The 20,640-nt window shown below is 43.5% G+C and overlaps 2 protein-coding genes across 2 annotated transcripts; one reads left to right on the top strand and one right to left on the bottom strand.

Annotated features, from left to right (window-relative positions):
* Positions 1 to 340: 340 nt before the first annotated feature.
* On the bottom strand, positions 341 to 12,295 carry SCPEP1 (serine carboxypeptidase 1). The gene is made up of 13 exons (XM_062506141.1): positions 12,229 to 12,295; positions 10,401 to 10,546; positions 9,438 to 9,527; positions 8,547 to 8,702; positions 8,009 to 8,083; positions 7,712 to 7,784; positions 6,769 to 6,806; positions 6,457 to 6,585; positions 4,890 to 4,974; positions 4,015 to 4,128; positions 3,238 to 3,375; positions 1,770 to 1,933; positions 341 to 1,658 (listed from the first exon to the last, which is right to left on the bottom strand). Exons 1-13 carry the CDS (start codon positions 12,278 to 12,280, stop codon positions 1,593 to 1,595), a joined length of 1,326 nt encoding a protein of 441 aa, XP_062362125.1. The 5' UTR covers positions 12,281 to 12,295; the 3' UTR covers positions 341 to 1,592.
* A 108-nt stretch (positions 12,296 to 12,403) lies between these two features.
* On the top strand, positions 12,404 to 19,010 carry COIL (coilin). Its single transcript, XM_062506400.1, has 7 exons — positions 12,404 to 12,654; positions 13,898 to 15,068; positions 15,384 to 15,470; positions 16,010 to 16,057; positions 16,688 to 16,763; positions 17,475 to 17,563; positions 18,046 to 19,010. Exons 1-7 carry the CDS (start codon positions 12,404 to 12,406, stop codon positions 18,124 to 18,126), a joined length of 1,803 nt encoding a protein of 600 aa, XP_062362384.1. The 3' UTR covers positions 18,127 to 19,010.
* The last annotated feature ends 1,630 nt before the right edge of the window (positions 19,011 to 20,640 follow it).

The following is a 20,640-nucleotide window of genomic DNA, read 5'->3' as shown; positions in this document are numbered from 1 at the left end:
ATCTCCAGCACAAATCCAAAACATAGCCCATACTATCTACTAGGAAGAAAATTAACTCTAGCCTAGCCTAGCCAGCACATTACCCAGGTAAAAACATACTGATTTGCTAGGCAAATTATTTAAAAATATTCCAAGAATGCACATATGCAAATTTACACACTGGTAGCAACCTCCTCTTATTCATATAAAAGCCAAAACAGAAAAGATGTAATTTTCAAGCAGTGAAATCAATGTGATGCTAAAGAGAGATGAATTAGACCTATTTATTGAAAAAAGTGTTTAAAAAAACGAATCTGGATTTGCATTGCTGAAGTTCTCACAAGAATACAAGAAGGGAACATGAAAAAGGTAAGCAATTATTAGGTGCCAATAGTGCAGCTGCTGGGTGATTGCATGTGTGCTCACACAGCATTGTGCCTCAGTTCTTGCTAAGAATGCTATCAGGTATTTCATGACAGTTTCAGTGGCTGGAGTAATTGAGAGGTTGCTGTTTATTTAGGATTCTGACAGCTGGAAGGAGCTATTGTGCCTCCTATCAGAGAACAATAAAAAACAACTACTTCACACTCCATAGCAAAAGTCAAATGATGTCTGACCAAGGCTCTTCTTGACTATGTATTATGGAAAAAAAAAAGTTTCAAAGTAATAGGTCTCTGCAAGACTTTGAAAAAATCTCTAAAAGACATGGATTTTGTATACCCTTCTTTTAAACATCCCTATCATCTTTCAGAATTGTGCTGTTATTGCTCAAATAATGCTCCTTTCCTTCTAGCTAAACCTAGAAGGTTTTAAGAGGCTTCTGTCTGTTGGGACTCTTTGGTACAAGAGGGTATTAACAGGCCTTCTGCTTCAGGATGCAGAAAAGCAGGAATTCCTGCTGGATGTACCTTAGGTGTTGAGGATAAAGGCAAAGTTTGAGTAGCAGGCATTAAGAAGAATGGAAACAAGAAACAAATGGTCAGATGAAAAGGGTCAAATCCTCCTCTGTGGGATCTTTTTCTCTCTCGGTAGCACAGGAAATCTGAAGAATCCTGGATCCTAATTCAGGCACCTCAGCAAGATGAGATGGACTGGGATTCCTCTAGGGCAGGTCCTCTGTCCTGGCATTTCCAAGTCTTCAGCTTGTAATCCAGCCAGGTGACTCAAGCAGAAGCCAAAGGAAGGACAAAGGAAGGAACATTCCATAGCCTCATGAAGCAGGTCATGTCTCCAGAAGATCACAAAGCTAATCAAATCAAATCAGTTTTACTCTTGGTGTGCAAACAGACAAGAGAGCATTCAGGGAAGGGCAAGAGCACAAAATCCTTCCAAGGCAAAGGTTCAGGGTTTATTTATGACAGGGGACTTCCCTCTGGAAGAGTTGTTTATGAAGAGTGCTAAGGCAGCAAATCACAGCTTAAAAATTCAAAAGCAGTAACACATTCAAGGGAAAAAATGCCTTTCCACAAGCAGTTGAGCACAGTATCAGCAATGATGAGGGTGGCTGTGTGTCCTAACAGCCACTGTGCATTCTTTGGTTTAGGATCCCAGATTCACACTCCTTCAGAACCCTGGTGCTGGGCAGGAAGCCAGACCAGCTGACCTCCCCTCCCTTATTCCTGCTGCTGGGTCACCATCCTGAGCATTTTGAGTGCCATCTCTCCTTGGTCAGCTGGTACCTAGCACAGAGAAAAGCACAGGATAAGCAGCTGCTGTAAGGAAGTGGACAGCAGCTACACACACATCTTCAGTCTTCTTGCTGATTCCACCCCAAGGACATTACTATTTACCATGTGCCCAGCCTTGAGAATCCAGAAGAAAGCAAAGTTCTCATAAGCCTTGTGGAAAGCAGCTGTCTCAGTGGATTCTGGAGACACATACAGTGCCTTCCACCTTTTCTGGCTGAACTGGTCCAAATCAGGCCACTTCAGTTTCCGGATCCACGCCTCCTGGCCTGTTGGGAGATAAGGGACAGCACTAATTACCAATACTTGGAAATTACCTATACTTGGTTCCACAGCAGCGTGGGACTCCAGTTCAGCTGGATGCCCCCTGTACTGGATACTAGTACAGCAGATTTAGCACAGAGTCTGTGTGCTCAGAGTCTAAAAACAGTTTTGTTATGCCTAGGAAAATTCAGGACAAACTGCAACAAACCAATGGAGGGGAAAAGGGAATAAGTAAACAGTGAAGGTGTGTATGAAATGGATTTAGGATTGTAAAAGTTGAACACGTGCTCCTTGGAAGCTCTACAGCCCTAAAAATTCCAGCATATTTCACTTTGCACCTCAAACACCTTGAATGTCCTGCCATGGGGAAGGATCATCCATACCAAGTCCCCCTCCTGGATTTCTCTGTTTGTTAGACATTCATTGAGGGGAGGCTGGAAAGGCTTTCTGTTTCCAGGGGCTGCTAGACAAGGTAGAGGCCAAGACAGCAATAAGATCAGTTCCAGGACTCCAAGGGGGACAAAGCTTTAGCCTACTTGTGAACTGCTGGAAGAATTTACATGTTAACTACAGCTCAATTTTAGACCAAAATGTGATAAACTGGAGCACCACTAACTGCTAATCTGTTTTGACAGCCTAAATACTGTGTTTCCTGGATTTACTGATTACTGTGTTGCTCATGAAGGGCATCTGAATATCTAAGTGGACAGAGACACACAAGGAACAAAGCCTCTCACAACACAGGAAGGTTCATGGAGTCTGTTGACTGCAGATTCTTTAACTCAATGAGAAAAGACCAGTGCAAGGGACCACAACAGCCTTATGAGGCATTTCAGCAGCACTTGGCCTGGCTCCCAAACTGCTTCTGGACCAAACCAGCACCATGTAAGCAGCAAACAAAGCCCAAGATGTGCAGGAGCCTACACTGAGAGCAGGTGTGATCACTCTTCCACTGCACCCTCCCTCATTAATTACCAGCATTCTTTGCCTATGAACGAGCATACACACATACACATCTATGTGCCTATCCAGGAGGATTAAGTGAATTATTAGCTTACCTGAAACAAGCAATTACTGATGTTGCAGATCCATTTCTCAACAGTATAATGGAAGTAAAGGATTTGCCTCTCTCAGAGGAACATAAGCAAAACATCCTAAGTACTGCTCATTTATGACTGTAGTATTTAAGTACTGCTAGTTAGATAAGAGGTTTGCACAGATTGGAGAAATCTGGGTGCCAATATACTGACAGCTCCACACTCTACTCATCATATATTCTGTTTCCACCCCCAGCCAAGAAGTTCCTCACCCATGGTATCAACAATGAGGTCCAGCTGCCCATTATAGACTGTAACACTGACATTGGCTGCCAAAAGCTGATCAACAATATCGATGACAGGTTTCATGAAGTCCTCAGCCATGTTCTCAAAGACCTGTCTGGACTGACCTGGTTGGAACCAGAAAGACAAATTTTAAGTGATGAAGGATGTTATTCCCAAACTGGGACAGAAGCATGGGCTAAAGGTTCTAAAATGGAGTTCAGAGCTGCACAAAAAGCAGTCCTAGCCCAAAGTGGCAGTGATTTATCAGTTTGAGGAACAGGAGGACCACACAGCAACTGTGCTCCCACTGGAGCTCATAGACAGGGCTGTAGTTTCTGGCTCCTGTTTACACACACAGTGCACACATCAGCACTGTAAAACGGGCTTTAAGCCTGTTTTACACCCCCTCCTCCATAAGATGCATCATTACATGACACCAGACTTCTGGCAGGAAAAAGCTGACAGGAATTTCAGCAAGACTGCAGGAGAGACATAAACCAGTTCCTGAAATACAGAGGATCATCCTCCCTCCCACTCTTAGTTACTCGGCTGAAGATAGATATGAGCAGCAGAATCAGAACCACACCTGCTCCCACAGGCCTGCCCCACACATCTTCCCTCCTGAGAACAAATCCCCTCCTGAGCCCCATGGATAAAGACAACTGAGTGTGACCAGCTGTCAGAGTATTTTCCTACAGGATGCAATACTGTAAGCAGTGGTAATCAGGTAATCATCAGGTGCATGCTAACAGACAGGAAAGTACCTCCCCACTTCACACAGTCAGGAATGATCATCAGTTTTTTTCTGATGGGCCCATTCATCAGCTCATCGAGGCTGTTCTGATGCATTTTTCTGACATGGCGCTGGTAAAGCCGAACTGAAAAAAGAGAACATGCTTTGATCAGTGGCACGTTCAAGACATCATCCTGCACAGGTAACAATCTTCAGTGTCAATCATGGCCAAACAACCCTTTTCTAATGAAAATGCAACACCACAGAGAGACATTTGCTTACTTTTACTAGAAACCACTGAAGTCAACACTTATTTTGGGCAGGATAATACATCCATTCCTACTTTTGGCTAACACTGGGCACTTCTGCTGCTTTAACCACTTGGCTCTTCTCCACAGACCAGTTATTTCTGAGCTGCGATATTTTACTTTCAGGAGTTAATTTCACCTTCCCGTATGAAGCCAACAGAAAAAGAGCTTGAAAGAAACTACACGTGTGCTTTTCACACTGATGCACAAAAATTATAGAGCAAGAATTTAATCAGACTGTTTACACTGATGAGACACTTTTTTAAAGACAGAAATGAAAGACAGTAAGAGGAAGTAAGTTAAAAGGTCATAAAAGGATGTTGCAATTATACTGACTGCTTCCTTGCTGCAATTTGTGCAGTATGTATAGGTGGAGGTGTCACCTATAGTGTTGTTCCACATTCCTATCTGTCTCTATGCAACAGCAAACAAGTTCTGCTCAGAAGAATATCAACATCCATTTTAAGGATGTGATACAGTGAGGCTCTTTGCACTGTCAGAGTACATGAATGGAAACACAGGGCCTCAGAAATTCAAGTATTTAAGTATTTAAACACTTATTTAATATTTAATGTTCAAGTACTTAAATACAACTTACTGAGATGAAGATTTTCTTTTTCATCTGATTTCACTTCTGGAACCTCCTTAGTCAAGATGTTATAAAAGTTCACATTGTCTGTGTTCTGAAAACACAAGATAATTTCAGTATCACTAATAAAAATATTTCTCAGATATGAAGAACAGTCTTTCCTGAAAAGAAGAAAAAAAAAAAGTAAGTAAATCCTAAATAAAGGACCCTGTGATGCTGTCACTTTACCTGCACCCCAAGAAGATACTTGTGCAAAAACTTCAGTTCTACATTTGCTTTGAGAAGTGGGAAAGAGATTCCTCAAGTCTATATTGTTCACACATGGGTTGTGCCAGAGATGTTATTTACTCCTCTGAAGCAGATGTGAAGCCACAGGAAGTCTCACCCTGCATTACTCATGACAGAGAGCTGCAGTGCCAGCTGATGCTTTCAGACAGCCCCTACTGCCACGTCTGGTCTGGTGCTGCTCTCGCTCAACATCCTTCCAACCTACAATCCTCCAAAATCTAAAATGCCTCCTCAAAAATGTGGTGACGAGTATGAGCCACCCTTCTTCTGGAGCTGCTGACAGCTGGATGTGCCCAAGCACTGCAGATTGGCAGCTCTGATGCAGCTGACAGAGGCTGCCTGCATCCAAGGACAAATGTGAACAGTGCTGCCATTAGAAAAGTTACTCCAGATTCTTGAAGCCCTGTTTATTTCATTTTTGAGTTTTTAAAGTTCTGATGCTTAGGTCAGAAATCAGATCTCAACAGCAACTCCAGAAGAACTGCAGTGCCTTCACCTGCCAGCATCATCACAACTGAGCGTGGAAGCCAAGTAGATTTGAAAAGAATAACAGGAACCAAAAGTTCCTTCCAAACAGCAAGAAGTGAAACTAACTAAATGCAAGGCACTGTCATTTATGAAACACAGAAAACAAAATAAAGCAGAAAAAAACTAAAACAAAAAACTCCAAAAAAAGAGCAAAAAAAGGATGTGGCTCCAGAGTAGCCTTTCTGTCCAAGGAAGCCAGAGCTTTACATGTACTAAAGAATGAGATGTAACAAGCAATGAGATTTTGGAGCAACCTTTTAAGAGGAGAAACAAAAGCAAAACTTTACCAGTCTTTTATGCTGGAACTTTCTAAGTAATGAGATGCAGTGGCCCACAGTAACAGACCGTAACTTGATGCTCCTTTCCATCCTGTGCATCTACTGTATTCTTCAAATAGACATGTGTGCCTAACTTCAAATTTGTGTCTTGGGAGATGCAATTTTCAATAATCAAAGCTTTCCAGGAGACAGAGCTTATTTAATTTGAAACTGTGGAAATCAAGAGGACTAGCTGTATGCTGAAACAGTGTAATACTGGAAGACCACAAGGGCTGTCCTGCCCACTTTCTCTGTCACTCACCCAGCAGGGCATAGCAAACACTCCTTTATATCAGCACTTGGATAAAACAAATCCTGGCAAAAATGACTGGGCAGAGGGGTGGAGAATTCATGCCAGCTCAGTACTCAAAGAGAAAGGAAAACTTGAAATCATGTGCCTTCCCAGGCAGCAGTTAGTTCTTCATGTCAGTCAAAGATCTCACCTCTTCAATGACACCTTCAGCCTTGCCCCAGAGTTCAGTGGCCAGCCCATACTGATTTTTATTTATTGCATCCATTATTTCTTTGGCAACAGCAGTCACCTCTGCTAGACCATTATCATCAAGGAGAGACTGGAAAACAAACACAAAGAAGGACAGCTTTGATTACAACTCCACATCCATTTATTGCTAACAGCCTCCATGCTTTCAAGGTTTTATTCAGACCACGAGGTAATCTTAAAATTCAACACCCATCTGTACTGTATAGCAACACAAGGGATCAGGTGAGGGCCAGGAGTTTAAGAAGGTACTTACAGTGCTGTAAAGGTAGGGCCCCCAGGACAGCACAGAGTCTAAACAAATGGAACAGATTTCAAACATAAAACTGACAATCATTGACATACGATTTAACTTTTCCTTTATACTGGGGCAACAATATGAGAAAAACAAATGGAGATGAATTAATCAGTACAAACGTACAGTCAGCTCTCTTTTAACCCTAAGGTTATGTACCACAGAGCAGGCTCTTTATAAATCCTGCAACATCATTAACCCCCTATGAGTTAATCAGTGAAATTTATTTAAAGCAACCAACATGTTTTTACCAAAAGGTTCTCCCCCCAGCACTGCAGAGCACATTTCCAGAACATGGCCAGAGGTCTAACAAGAGGATGGGAATTATCTAAACTGATCTGTTTGAAAAGTCACAAGGGAAAAATTGAGTTATAAAATAAATCTGCTTTATAACAACTTTGTTTGTAAATTCTCAGGGATCAGCTGGTGGCAGACAGATAAGAGTTTGCCTGGTATTGTCCTGTGCTGCAGGAAAGCTGTGAAGCCTGCCCTTGCCAATCCCACTGACAGACCAAGAGCCCTTTAATTTGCTTTTTGTCCTCCAGGAGACACAAATCTCACTGGCAGCCTTGTGAAGCATTTGGTGGCCACATTTAAGCACAAGATTCTTACAAAACACCCCAGAGGCTGTAGAGATGTGTAGGGACATTTCACCATCCCTCCATTTCAGATGCAAGTGTGCTCCCCACTGACCTTTGCTAATCCAGATACATTCTAAAGGGAGATTCTTCAGTCACAGCTTGCAAGGCTGAGTATTTCTTTTTGATTTACCAGACTCACTAGAGAGTTGATTCACTTAAGGCAGGGATGGCATTTTTGACTTTAGGCACTCATGGAATGATTACAACAACCAACAAAACAAAACAACAAGAAATCATCCACAGTCTGAGGAGTTTAAACATACCCAAAGGAGAAATCCACGAGTCTCCAAGAGCAGTTCCCATAAAATTGCACTTTATGGTCCCTTTTTGAACAGCCTTCATGAATAAGAAGAAAAACAAAACAAAACAAAACAAACAAACAAAAAAAAAATCCAATTTTAGTTAGCTATTCATGATTCTAGAATCAGTTTTCTTTAAGTAAAAAAAAGTAAGTAGCATTGTGAATTAGGCAACAGGGACAGTGTATTCCAGAAAATAAAAGTACTTGTAGAAATCCATGTTTTAAAGTGAAAAGTGAACTGTATCCTCTGAGTACTCACCTTGTGCAGCTCTAAAGCAACCCCAGCAGCCATTTTACCTCCATAAGATTCAGAAAATATGTAGAATGGGATGGTCTGGGGAGAGAAAAGCCACATGAGGAACTTGTTAGGCAGAGGGCAGAAGATACCTCCAACCATCTCCCACATCCCACAGGACCCAGGCACTGGCTGTTCACCTCTCACCATCAAACATTTAATGTTTTTCTTATTCTAAGCTGCACATTAAGCTCCATAATATCCTGGTGATTTGCTGGGGTTGGTTCTCAAGTATTTTGGAACTATAAGCAGCTATGATCCTGTGTATATGCTGCTCAGATCACTCAACAGACAATAATGCACCCCAATGCTTATCTAACTTACTCCAAAATCAAGATACAACTTCTGAAATGTGTAAATTAAAAGACAGTGGTTATACCTCCACCAAACACTACCTAGCAGCAAAACACTGCTCATCTAGAAGTCTATTCCCTAATTCTTCTTAAATTCTATTTAAAAGCAGAGAAAAATACAACTATAAACAAGAATTCAATTCGCTTACCTGGAATTCTGTTCTACACTTGAAGAATTCTCCAAGAAAAACCATCATATCAGAAACTACGGTGGTAAGGTTTTGGGCAAACAAGCTACAATCATCCACATAACTGAACCCAGTGCCCACAGGATTATCCACAAACAAGATACTGGCTGCCTGCAACTGTAGAAGCAGAAAGAAGGTTTGTATAGAACCTCAGTTCAGCACCAGCAAAAAAAACTTAGTTTTGATGGTACAAATTATTAAGTGAGCCAGCAAATGTCTGACCTCAAAAAACTTGCAGAAAAATTAGGTGCAACATGGAGTCTTCCAATTTGCCCAATTTGTAACCAGAAAAACACCCAAAACCTCCCAGTGATCCAGAGGCAGGTCACCTAGGGAACTCTGGAGTACTTAGACTATTCTGAAGTACTACTTCAGGTAGCTCAGAGCACAAATATATTGCACTAATTAAACTTCTACCTTCAAAGGAATCTGTAATTTGTTTTCCCTTGAAGGCCATACTGGACCCGTAATTACAAGCCATAGGTTTTACACTGCCAGCCACACAGAAAAAGTGCTGTGACTGCACACAATGAAGCTGTGATCTGAAATAACACTTTCTATAATTTCTCAGCTCTCTGTTTCCCAGACACCTGCATTTCACAATTTCATGGAAGACCACACATACTCAATCAAATCAAATTAATATGTCCACCCCTCAGTTCAAAACAAGGCTATTCCTATAAGCTAATCTATTAACCACAATACTTTAACTTGAAATACTATAGTTCTACTGAACTTTAAATGAAAAACTGTTCTTTTTTTTTTTTTTTTTTTTTTGCATAGTGATCATCTGCTTACACAAGCAAACAAACATTTGAAATTAGTAGTTAGAAGCAAAACTCTCCACTATACCCAGGTTGTATTTCTTGGTTTCATTTCTTTGTCTAATGGACCAATCTCTTCAAAGTTCCCATATCCACAGCCTGAAGCTCCTGGACCTCCCTGCAGGGAAATACCAAATGACACATTAAAAGGCAGCATGACATAAATACGACAGATGGAAGAAAAATATAAGCCAGCCAGTAAGTAGAACGACAGATTGTAAATTTTTTAAAATGGCTTTTGCACTACATGTTAATTTGCAGAGCAGGCTCTGTTCCTCATGGTCTTGGATTATGTGCACACATGCCACTTCTGAAAGCAAGAATTCAACAGAGAAGCAGTCACCCACTTGTGAGAGCCTCTGGTGAGCTACTTGCTCTGTGAGCACAGTTTCAAAACCTTATTCCCTGAATATGGAGTGCAAAAGTTAACCATCTGCTAACTGGGGATTTGCAAATCATTAGCTTAATCAGCAAGTACACCTTGTGGGTTTCACTCTGATGAAATAACCCATAAAGACTAAGAAAAAGTCCTCAAGTGGTTCTATTCAATATTAACTTCTGAAATGTTCTGTGGAGAACATGCCACCACTTTTATCAAACTGGGACTGGTTCCATTCAGAGATCATCCTAAATTTCTGATTATTTTATCTACTCTCTCTCTCTCCGAACACTGTTTAGACTTCAAACTCTCCAGGAAAGGAGCTGTGAAACTATAATGCACAAAAATCACTACTGTATGTAGATGTATGAAGGATAAGAACAACCTCTATTATTGCAATTGAGCTTGATGGAAGGTGAGCAGTTGAGGACACTCCACAACTGCAGAATGAAATCATCATTGCTTTTCCCAACACCTCATTCACATGGCAAGGCATTTAGAACCAGGCAGTTATGAATCCTGTTGCTGTAGAGCTGCACAATATCAGATTTCAGACTGAACCAGGCACAGATGGAAAGAATTATTGCTTAGGTGTCACTCACCAGACCTTACCTGAAGCCACAAGACGAGAGGTAACTCTGTGAAGTCTTTGGTTGGGTTGTTTGCATAGTAGAGCCACCAGAACATGTGGGCCTTGCTCCGAACCTCCACATATCCCCACACCTCTTTTGGCTCCTGGGGCTGCCTCAGAACTACACCTTGAGGGGAAACAAAAATAACAATCAGCTAGGTAAAAAGGCTCAGCTTTGGGCTTTCCACCAGAATTGTTCCAAAACATTGCATTTCAATCTTGAGAGTGATAATTAGAAGTGCTACTACTATTAAAAAAATTGCTATAAGAAACCTGTCTATACTTATACCCCCACCCACAGCTGAGTTATCATCAATGAATGAAGTGGGTAATTAAGTGCTTCCTTATCAGAGCCTGGCGTTAGAGCTGCCCAATCGCTGGAAAAATTTGTTCTAGAGGTGTTTTCAAGGCCTGGGCTGAAGGCACAATCCCACTAACCCCAATGGAATAACACCCATAAGCAGCTGCAATTTTAACAAGGATCACAGAATATTCTGTGTTGAAGTGAGAAAAACAGAGGCCTCTCTGAGTCTCTCAGAGAGAGAACAATATGCAGGAATTGAATTAAAGTTTTTAGAGAAATTAAAATACATTAAGCCTCACAGACATGAAATAAAGGTGTAAGCTTAAGTAAGTAAGAATATGTTTTAAGTGCCTTAAGAAGTAAAAGCCTTAGAATTTAGTGTGAAAAACAAGTTTTAGTGAGAGCTCAAAAACATAATAAAAATATAGTAAGAATATTGCTTACATTCTTCAGATAGAATAGATAGGCTATATGCACAGATTATACATAAACTTTTGTATTAAAAGACTAGAATTCTGATAGGTTTAGAAGAAAATCTATTACATTTTTAGCCTATTGGGTAATTTGTAAATAAGAATCCGTGTATTGGAGTGAGAGCTCTCTCTTGCTCTCTCTTCCTCCATCATCATCATCACGACCACCACAAGAAGAAGAAAAGACCAGGGAGCATCTTCCTCTCGAGACTCTGCACCAGCCCGCAGCCTCTGCTCTGCTCAGGACTCTGTACTAGGCTGCAACTTCTGCCCTCCCGAGGCCTTGCACCAGGACCTGCTTCTACTTCTAATCGGGACTTTTAAAATTTGGGACTCTATGCTGAAAGCTTTTAGCACGGACTTTAACGCTTGGAACTTTTTGCCTTTTGAGACTGACGCGCCTTTACAATTAACAACTTTATAGCAACTAACAGCGCTCAGCTCTTCTGAAGAATTAAACCACCAATCCCGACAATTCTGAGTCGCAAGGGACCTAAAAAGATCGAGGAAAACCGTTCAGTTGGAGCCGTCGAGGATCGAACCGCAGCCCTGGCGTTACGGGCTCCACGGTCCGACCCGCGGAGCTCATCCCAGTACTTTGGGCCGGGTGTCTGCGGAGACTGCAGCACTCCACAGCCCCCAGGGAGAGCACATGCAGACGGACAGCGGGTCACTTCTAAAGGAATCCAAATCATAACTTAAACTCAGTTAAGTCCGTACCGTCCGGTCACCTTATGCGGTCAGTCTGTTGTCCATCTCGGACACGGGACAGACCTTTGACACTCCATCCCTTAATCTCAGGGATCAGGGCAGAAGGCAGCAGCGCACCGGAGAAGGAGCAATAAGGCTTTTCCAAGAGACGGCTTTGCTGCTCCCGCCGCCCTCTCCGTCCCTCCCGGCAAGCGGGATTTCCATTTCCCGCGGCTCAGCCCGGGCCCTGCCCGGCTGCAGGACACGGAGCGCCGTGCCCGGAGTGCCCGGGGGCCCCGCTCCCGTCCGGCCCGTCCCGTCCCGTCCCGTCCCGTCCCATACCTGCCGCCAGCAGCAGCACGGACAGCGCGGCCCCAGCGCGGAGCGGCCCCATCGCTCCCTCAGCTCCCGCCGTCACGGGACCGGCCCGAGCCCGCCCAGCCCTGAGGCACCGCCCTCCGCGCCCGCCTCCTCCGCCTCTTCCTCCTCCTCCTCCTCCTTCTCCTCCTCCTCCTCCATGATGGCGGCCGGCGGCGGCCCGCTGCGGCTGCGGCTGGTGTTCGACCACCCTCCGCCGGCCAGCCCGGGCTGCGCGCTGTGCTGGCTGCTGCTGGAGCCGGGCCAGGCGCGGCTCGTCACCGACCTGCTCAGCCTCATCCGTCACCGCTTCGGCTTCAGCCGCCGCGCCCGCCTCAGCCTCTTCCTCGAGGGGGCGCTGCTGCCGCCCGCCGAGAGCGCGCGCCTCGTGCGGGACAACGACTCGCTGCGGTACGGGGGGGACAGGGATGGGGGGACAGGGATGGGGGGGACAGGGAGACAGGGATAAGGGGAGAGGGATGGGGACAGGGGGACAGGGATAGAGATAGGGACGGGGATAGGGATAGGGACAGAGGGACAGGGGGATAGGGACCGGGACAGGGGGATAGGGACCAGGACAGGGGGACAGGGATAGGAACAGGGACTGGGACTGGGACAGGGATAGGCATAGGGACAGGGATAAGGGGAGAGGGATGGGGACAGGGATTGGGGGACAGGGATAAGGAGAGAGGGATAGGGACAGAGGAACAGGGATAGGGGGACAGGGATAGGGATAGGGATAGGGATAGGGATAGGGATAGGGATAGGGACCGGGATAGGGACAGAGACAAAGGGACAGGGGGACAGGGATAGAGATAGGGACGGGGGGACAGGGACAGAGGGACAGGGGGACAGGGACAGAGGGACAGGGGGATAGGGACTGGGACAGGGGGATAGGGACCAGGACAGGGGGACAGGAATAGGGACAGGGACTGGGACTGGGATAGGGACAGGGATAAAGGACAGCGGGATCGGGATAGGGACAGCAGGGTCGGGGGCAGTCGCACACACGCACCTCATCAGTGTCGTCCCGTGTCTAAAGGTGATGCCAAGAGGCCAGACCGGGCTCTGCCCGGTGGTGCCGAGCCACGGGACACGAGGCAGGAACTGATGCCTGGGAATTTCCACCTGACCATAAGGAAGAGCTGCCCTGTGCAGGGACCGCACTCTGGGACAGATTGTCCAGAGAGGATGTGGAGTCTCCCTGTCTGGGGGTGTTCCAGAGCCCTCTGGACACAACCCTGTACCCTTTTCTCTGGGGTGACCCTGCTTAGGCAGGGAGGTGGGACCAGATGACCCCACTGTGGTCCCTTCCAGCCTGAGCCATTCTGGGATTCTGTGAATCCCTACGTGGGCTTGGTGGGACAGGGATGGAGCTTCCCTGGGGGACTGAGCTGTTCCTTCCCTGGGCAGTGGAGCAGGAGCACTGAACACCTGAGACACCCCAGCATGTCCAAAAGGGATGGAGGGAGCCAAGGCTGGGAAATGTTCCCAAAGATGGGCGACTGTGCCTGCAGGGGAGGGTTCCAGACTGTCCAGGGAAGAGCTGGAGCATCCTCACTTTAGGGGAACTTGCCTGAGCTTCTCGTATGTTGGGAAAAGTGTTCTTATTATGCTGAATGGTGGATTTTGGTTTTTTTTGTTTTTTTAACAGAGTAAAATTGGAAGAGATAGTTGCAGATGATTATGAAGAGATAGATGATGGCTTTATTTACACAACAAAAGAAGACAAAAAAAGGCACAGACACAAGCAGGATGAGGAAGAATTCTCTAGGAATGAAGGCAAGCATAAAAGGAAAAAGAAAAAGGAGAAGCATAACCTTGAGTATTCCTCTTGTAGGGAAGAGACCTCTGTAGATACTTGGGACTCTCAGAAAAGGTACACAAAAAGAAAAAGAAAAGAAGAAGTTAGGGGAAGAAATAGTCTCGGAGAAGGTAAGGAAGAGAGCTCCACTTCCCATTCTAAAAAGATGAAAAAAACAGAGAGGGAGACGCAGTTGGCAACAAAAAAGAAGGATGAAAAGCAGACAAAAGTTGCTGCAGCAAAGATTGCTTTAGAACGGGCAAATGAGAGCTTTTCTCTAAATTCTGGTAAAAATAGCACCAAAGAGATCACAACACAGTCCAGGAAAAAGAGGGTGGGAGCTTCAGATTCCTCCAGCACATCGTCTGACAGTGACAGCAGTGAATTAAATGTAAAGGAAAATAAATCTTCCCATAAGACTGTAGTGGTGACACTTGCCAAAGACAAATCCCAAGCTGCTTCTGATTCTCATGTGAAAACTAATAAAGTGGCTGTAAAGTCTAATACTATAAAGACTAAGACTGTAATTAGTAAAAATGCTAAAAAGCCCCAGTCTTCTAGTTCAGATTCTGACTCAAGTACAGAGGATGAGAAGGTGACACCAGCACAAGACAGCACTGCAAAGGAAAAATCGGTGCCAAACAACGTGGTGGCTGTAAAAGCCAGCACCAAGGCTCCCAAAGCAAAGAGCTCTTCTTCAGACTCTGATAGTTCAGATTCAGACACGCTTGTCATTAAAAAATCCTCAGCAGGTGCTGAACTGGGTAATTCCATAGTAAGGAACTGCACTAAACAGTTGCCAGCCAGTGCCCAAGGATCGTTTGCCAGCCCAGGCCGTGGAAGGGGGCGTGGAACGAGAGAGGATAACTTCTGGAGAGGACCTAGGGGCCATGGGTTTCGTGGGATGATGAGGGGCCATGGGAGAGGAGCAAACCCTGGCTTCTTCTATAACTACAGCAGTGAAGGCCAGAAACAGAGGCAGTTAAATGAAGCTGTGACAAACACTTCTATCCTAGTCCAGGTGAGTGACTGACACAGGCAGAGGTCACCTTTCTCTGGCAGCTTGAACTGTACAAAGAACCTGTAGGATGAGAGTAATTCATAACAGCAGAAATCGATTACTGGGATAAAGGTTGATCTTCTGTTTACTGTAATTCCATTTGTCAGCCTGAGGACGTGTTTGTGAAACAACAATAAAGTGATTGTACTATTTATCTAAAAACAGAGCATGTACCTTACTGTTCTCAGAGCTTGTTGCAATCCTTAGGGCATTAACATTGTCTTCTATTTTCATTGATACAGTAATTAAATCAGTGGGTTACTCTTTGTTTCACAGAATCCCCAGGAGATTTCCAAGAGAGACTATAGTGCATTACCTCTTCTAGCTGCTCCACCCCAAGTGGGAGAAAGAATTGCTTTTAAGGTAAAGAACTCTGGAAAAACTGAATGTTAGTAGGTTAAAATTGCTTCATTTGGGCCACTCTTAAGTTTTTCATTTAACAGTTTCTCTAAAAAATTCACTTGTTTTAAATCTTGGCTTTGATTTTTATAAATGTTTGAAGCGTATACTGAAGTGCATTTTTTAGACTTTCTGTATTTGTATAACACAAGAAAGTCTGCCTCTGCTGTCATTTCAATGTAATTTTCCATGTAAATGTTATTGCAAATCTTACCATACAAATAATTACACTGCACTGCAAAATAAAAAAGTGAATGAAAATTAAATCCTTGCAGTTGAGGAGACTGGGATCCATCTCCCTGATCTCACAGCCTGACCTGAACATAAATCCTTTGGAGCAGTGAGTCCTGGAAGTCTACCTAGGACCATGACTGGCACTGGGTTCCAGGAGGAGGAGACTTGGTTCTCACACTTTTCTCTTGCTGAAGAAACTGTCTGGATGTAGGTGGAATCATCAAAGATTGGGAAAAGTTACAGTTTGTTACTTGTATTTCTTTCAACAGCGCCTGGAACTAACTGAAAATTACAGTCCTGAAGTTTCAGACTATAAGGTACTGGTTTTCTTTCCTCCCTTCCTTCACTCACAAAACCATGATAGGTGAGGTATGCCTTAAATATTTTGATGTTGTGCAGTGTTTTTCTTTGCATCCAGTTGACTCCACAAGCTATTCCTGATGCAACAGTAAAAATCAAAACTCTAGAAGCCGAAACGAATTGAAAATTTGAAAGGTGTAGGTGTTATGAAGAAAAAAAGTAACAGAGCACCGACTACAAGGATTATTAATAATCATTAATATTTTAGAGATGACACAAAATCCAGACCCTGAAGTGGAAAAATGTGGCTGTATTTGAGTCTACTGCTATTTGAACTCAGGGCAAGTTCTTAAAACTGGTGCAAGTAAAATTCTGTTGCTAGTTCAAATAACTTGGTTTCTGGGTAAGTATGGATTTAAACTGAAAAGGTGGTGACAGTTATTAACTTTGGTTTATTAATGCCAATAGTTACAGGTTGCTGAGCATTAATTCTTTGCAGATTTTATACGTGGAAGCTGGCAAATTTGATAGTCAAATATACTTATTTCCTCTGGCAGCAATCAAGTAGCACACTGATTGTAAATATGGAATAGTTATCCAGTGCTGAAGTGTGTCTTACCTGATTCTTTTCTTGTTGCTTTGTGAAGGAGGCAAAAATAATCAGCTGGAATGCTGAAAAAAAGCAGATTGAACTTGAGATCCTTTCAACATCAGCAGGACAATGTACGTACCTGGGGACACCAAGGGTTTGTTGTCATGTGCTGCCACCTGGAAAACCAGAAGTCCAAGGAACACATAATCTTTGAGGAGTATTCCCAATTGCCTTGGGTTCATTCTCAACACACCCCTCCTCATTCCCTCCCAGAACGTCTATTTAAATTGAGAAGTTCTAACCACTGCTAGTTGAACTGAAAGATGTTCATGGGTACTTACAAAATCATTTTTTTTCAGTCAGTTTGAGTGGTCAGTTATTCATCTCTACTGTGGTTTCAATTTCTGAAGGAAATTATTTTATGGAACTACAGGGAAAGTGTGAGGTCATAATGGTATGTCTTCAGTGGGTGTGGAAGTGAGTCCCTGCAATGACAAGGTGCAGTTCCTGAGACCTGAAATGATGAATGTTTCTCAAACTGTGTATCCTCCAGTTGCCATTTAAGCCAGAATTAAGGAATTGTCGTATGAGCATTTTTATCAAATCTCAGCAACGTACTGTTGATTTTCTCATGTGAGTAGTCAGATAACTACCTTAATTTTGTGTGTAGTATTCAGTTTTACCTCAAGATTTTTTGTTACAATTACAAACCCCCAGACACCGAGCTCAAAAAAAAAAAAAAACAAAACACCAAAACCAAACTGGTTTTGAGCTGCGTTTGTGGTAAACATTTAAAGTTTCTTTGGTTTGTAGCTTGTTGAGCTGTTTGTTTGGTTTTTCAGTTGCTAAGGAGCCAGGGAAGTTCGACCTGGTGTACCAGTCTGCTGATGGAGTGGAGCTGATCGAGTACGCAGTGCCTCAGGACACCAAGGTACGTGGGGCTGCTCTGCAGAGCTGGCTCCTGCCCTGCTTCCTGCCTCTCTTCACCTCAGGGACATTCCCTTGGTAACCACACATCTGATTTGAATCAATGGAAGCAAAAATAATTGTTCCTTTCTGGCAAGAATGTGCATGTTTACATCATAATAATCCGTTCTTGGATGTTACTCAATTAACTAGGATCACAGCCATTCATCAAACTTCTTGTTTTGGCTAATAAACAACATCATGGCTCATAGAGATGCTTCCTTACCAGCTTTTCATTTCATCACTGCTGTTCTTACCTGCACCTTTCCTTACCCAGGACATCAGGCAGATTGAGGTTCATCAATAGGATCAGTGACTCACAGGAGGAGCTGTGGTCTTGGTTCAGTGGTGCCATTGTTCAGGTCCAGGCAAAAGCATAACAACACAAAAACTGCATCTGCTGGTGCTGCTGGCACCTGCTAAGTGCTGCCTGTGGTTTGTTTTCAGATAACTGAAAGCTGGGATGCACTGATAGAGCCAAGACTGATTGTGGAGCCTCCAGTTAATGGATCCAGCGTTGAAAATTGAACATCTAGGATGTGAAAAAATGTGAACAGTTGTACAGATTTGTTCTGTGAAATGCTGCCTTCTGGCAGGTGCACTGGTAAATGTTACTGTCTTAAAAAGAAGTAGGCCAACAGAAAAACACTTTTTTCCCTTAGGCTATGTTTTTATGTAATACATGAAAACTTTATTATAGGCAGTCTAATATAGATCTGTTTGGTTTGAATATTTATATCTTACTGTAGCAAGCTGCAGATTTTGAATGGTTTTATTAAAATATAAAATACAACCCTGTACTGTGAGTAACTATTTAAATGTCTGGGTTAGGCTAGAGCTGTATAACTGCCAGAGGTCACTTCCATTCAAAAATTAATTGTAAGTATTGTTGTGCATAACTTGCCCTCTGCTGCTGCCAAGCATCATACTGCAGTTACTTAAAGAATTCATCTGAATATGTCCAGAAAAGCCTGTGGATTTTGAGCTTCTGTGATTTTGAGGCAGATAAATAGCACTGGTAACTGTCAACTTTGCTTAGAACCAGCAGAATTTAACATTAACCCCGGCACGATTTTGTCCCACTGTGTTAATCTGTGTGGAAGCATTTATAGTTTGTTTTAGAGCAAACCCTGTTGCCCTGTAAGTGCTGCCTTTCTTCTTCCCTTTCCAGCAGCAGAATGGGTCACCTGGTCATTCAGGTGCTGGCAAGGCACTGCACTCACAGCTCCAATAATTATTAGCATTGAGGGGGCACCTTGTACCTCTGGAGCTTTGGCAAGTCTTACACTTTCAGATAACTCCTGTCTAGCTAGTTGACTCTACAGAGAAGACATGGAAAAAAACAAGTCCTAGATACAAACAAACACCGGAAAATTTGTACATTATGGTTTAGCTGTCATGTACTCTGACCTAGTGCATGAATCCATTAAAGTACTGTGCATTTTTGCATCAGCCCTATTAAAATGTCTTGTTTGTGAAGGAATCGTTTTTATACAAGTAAAATGAATTTGTGCATTGTGGTTCTCTTCAGATGCCATTATTTCAAGCTAGGATTTGTTTTCTTAGAGAAAAGTTCAGTTAGATTCATGTGGCTGTTCTTGCAAACTGGATGAAAAGAAGATGTCAGACAGGAGCACAGTCATGCTCCGACTGTGGGGATTAATGGAAATATTGTTTTTCTAAGGAAAATCGTTACTTGTTAATTCTTAGGAAGTTGCAAAAGCTAAATGCTAGTGTTCCATAGCACCTCTTGTTCCACTGCCTACTGTGCATTTTGGGCATGAATTGAATGGATGCAGAGTGTCTCTGGCTGTGCCAAACAGGTGATGCTAGAAAACAAATACACTCCTGAGAGAAGGTGTTTTGAAGGTAACATCTTGAGTTTTATTTACCCATTGTTACCAAGTTTGCGTGAAGCTACTGCTTCACTACTCAATTCAAATCAGACCAAGGGCAGGCAGCCCGAGGGAGCTGCCAAGAGCCCTCCCTTGTCTCATCCCTCTGGCTCTGAGGAATCTGGGATGGGACAATGTGCACATGAATCCCACAAGGAGGTGGTGAAACACTGAACAAACCTTCACTGCTGCCTTACTGTCCCTGGGGCTTTCCTGTCTCTCACTTTTGCTGGAGGCAGAAATGTGAGCTGCAGTTTATCCCACTGTGCTTCCAAAGCCTTGTTTGGGCTCTGCAGGGCACTTTGAATGTGCAGTGTCTGGGCAAAGGATTAGATTTAGTTCAGAATCACAGGAAGTTCTCAAGTATTTGCAAGAAAAAGAGAGTAATAACTTCAGTAGCTATTTAAATGGTAGCAGTATTTTTTTATGTTAAAACTTTATTGTCTCTTAGACAACAGGAGTAGTCTGGCTTCCTCCAAACCAGAATTTCAAGCCCTTTTTGACAATGAGGAACTTAAACTGCTCATCTGAGCTCTAAACATCCTGTGCTATGCTCCAGAAGCAAAAGCTATAATTGTGAGGGTGTGTATTTACCCTTTTTATTTGCATACCTTTGTCTGTATCAGTCGATACTACATGTGTGCCACAGAAAATGCAGTGAAGGTGCTGAGTCTCTGAAAGATGACAGAGGCTTAGTCGAGATGAGCCCACTGTGTTTGTTCACCTCTGAAAAAATAAAAAATGCAAACATTAGGAGCTGCTCTTTGGTCCCATCTCATGCACAGCACAGGTCTCTAAGAACATTCCTTTGCAGTCACTGTCAGCTATCCCCTGTCAGGTGTTTGCATTTCCTCTGACAGCAGTTACAAAGTCCTGATCTGCACATGCCAGCCATGCTGTAAACCTATGGCACCGTGCCCATCTCCTAGAAACTCCTCCACCCTCTAGCATATGACAGAGCTGATCCCTGAACTTTTGCTCCTGTCACAGCCCTGCAGCTCCAAATGCCTCCCTTGTCCTTTCTGCACCTGTATGTGTTACTGAGCAGTGACTCAGAGCCCTGTGACACACAACCCCTCTGCAGCTTTTCCTGAAGGAGTGATACAAGGCTGGAGGGGTAACTGATGTAGCTACAAGTCCATGTCAG

This window comes from Cinclus cinclus, chromosome 20 (assembly GCF_963662255.1).
Source record: "Cinclus cinclus chromosome 20, bCinCin1.1, whole genome shotgun sequence".
Classification (NCBI taxonomy): domain Eukaryota; kingdom Metazoa; phylum Chordata; class Aves; order Passeriformes; family Cinclidae; genus Cinclus; species Cinclus cinclus.
This window is presented reverse-complemented; position numbering and strand designations above follow the sequence as displayed.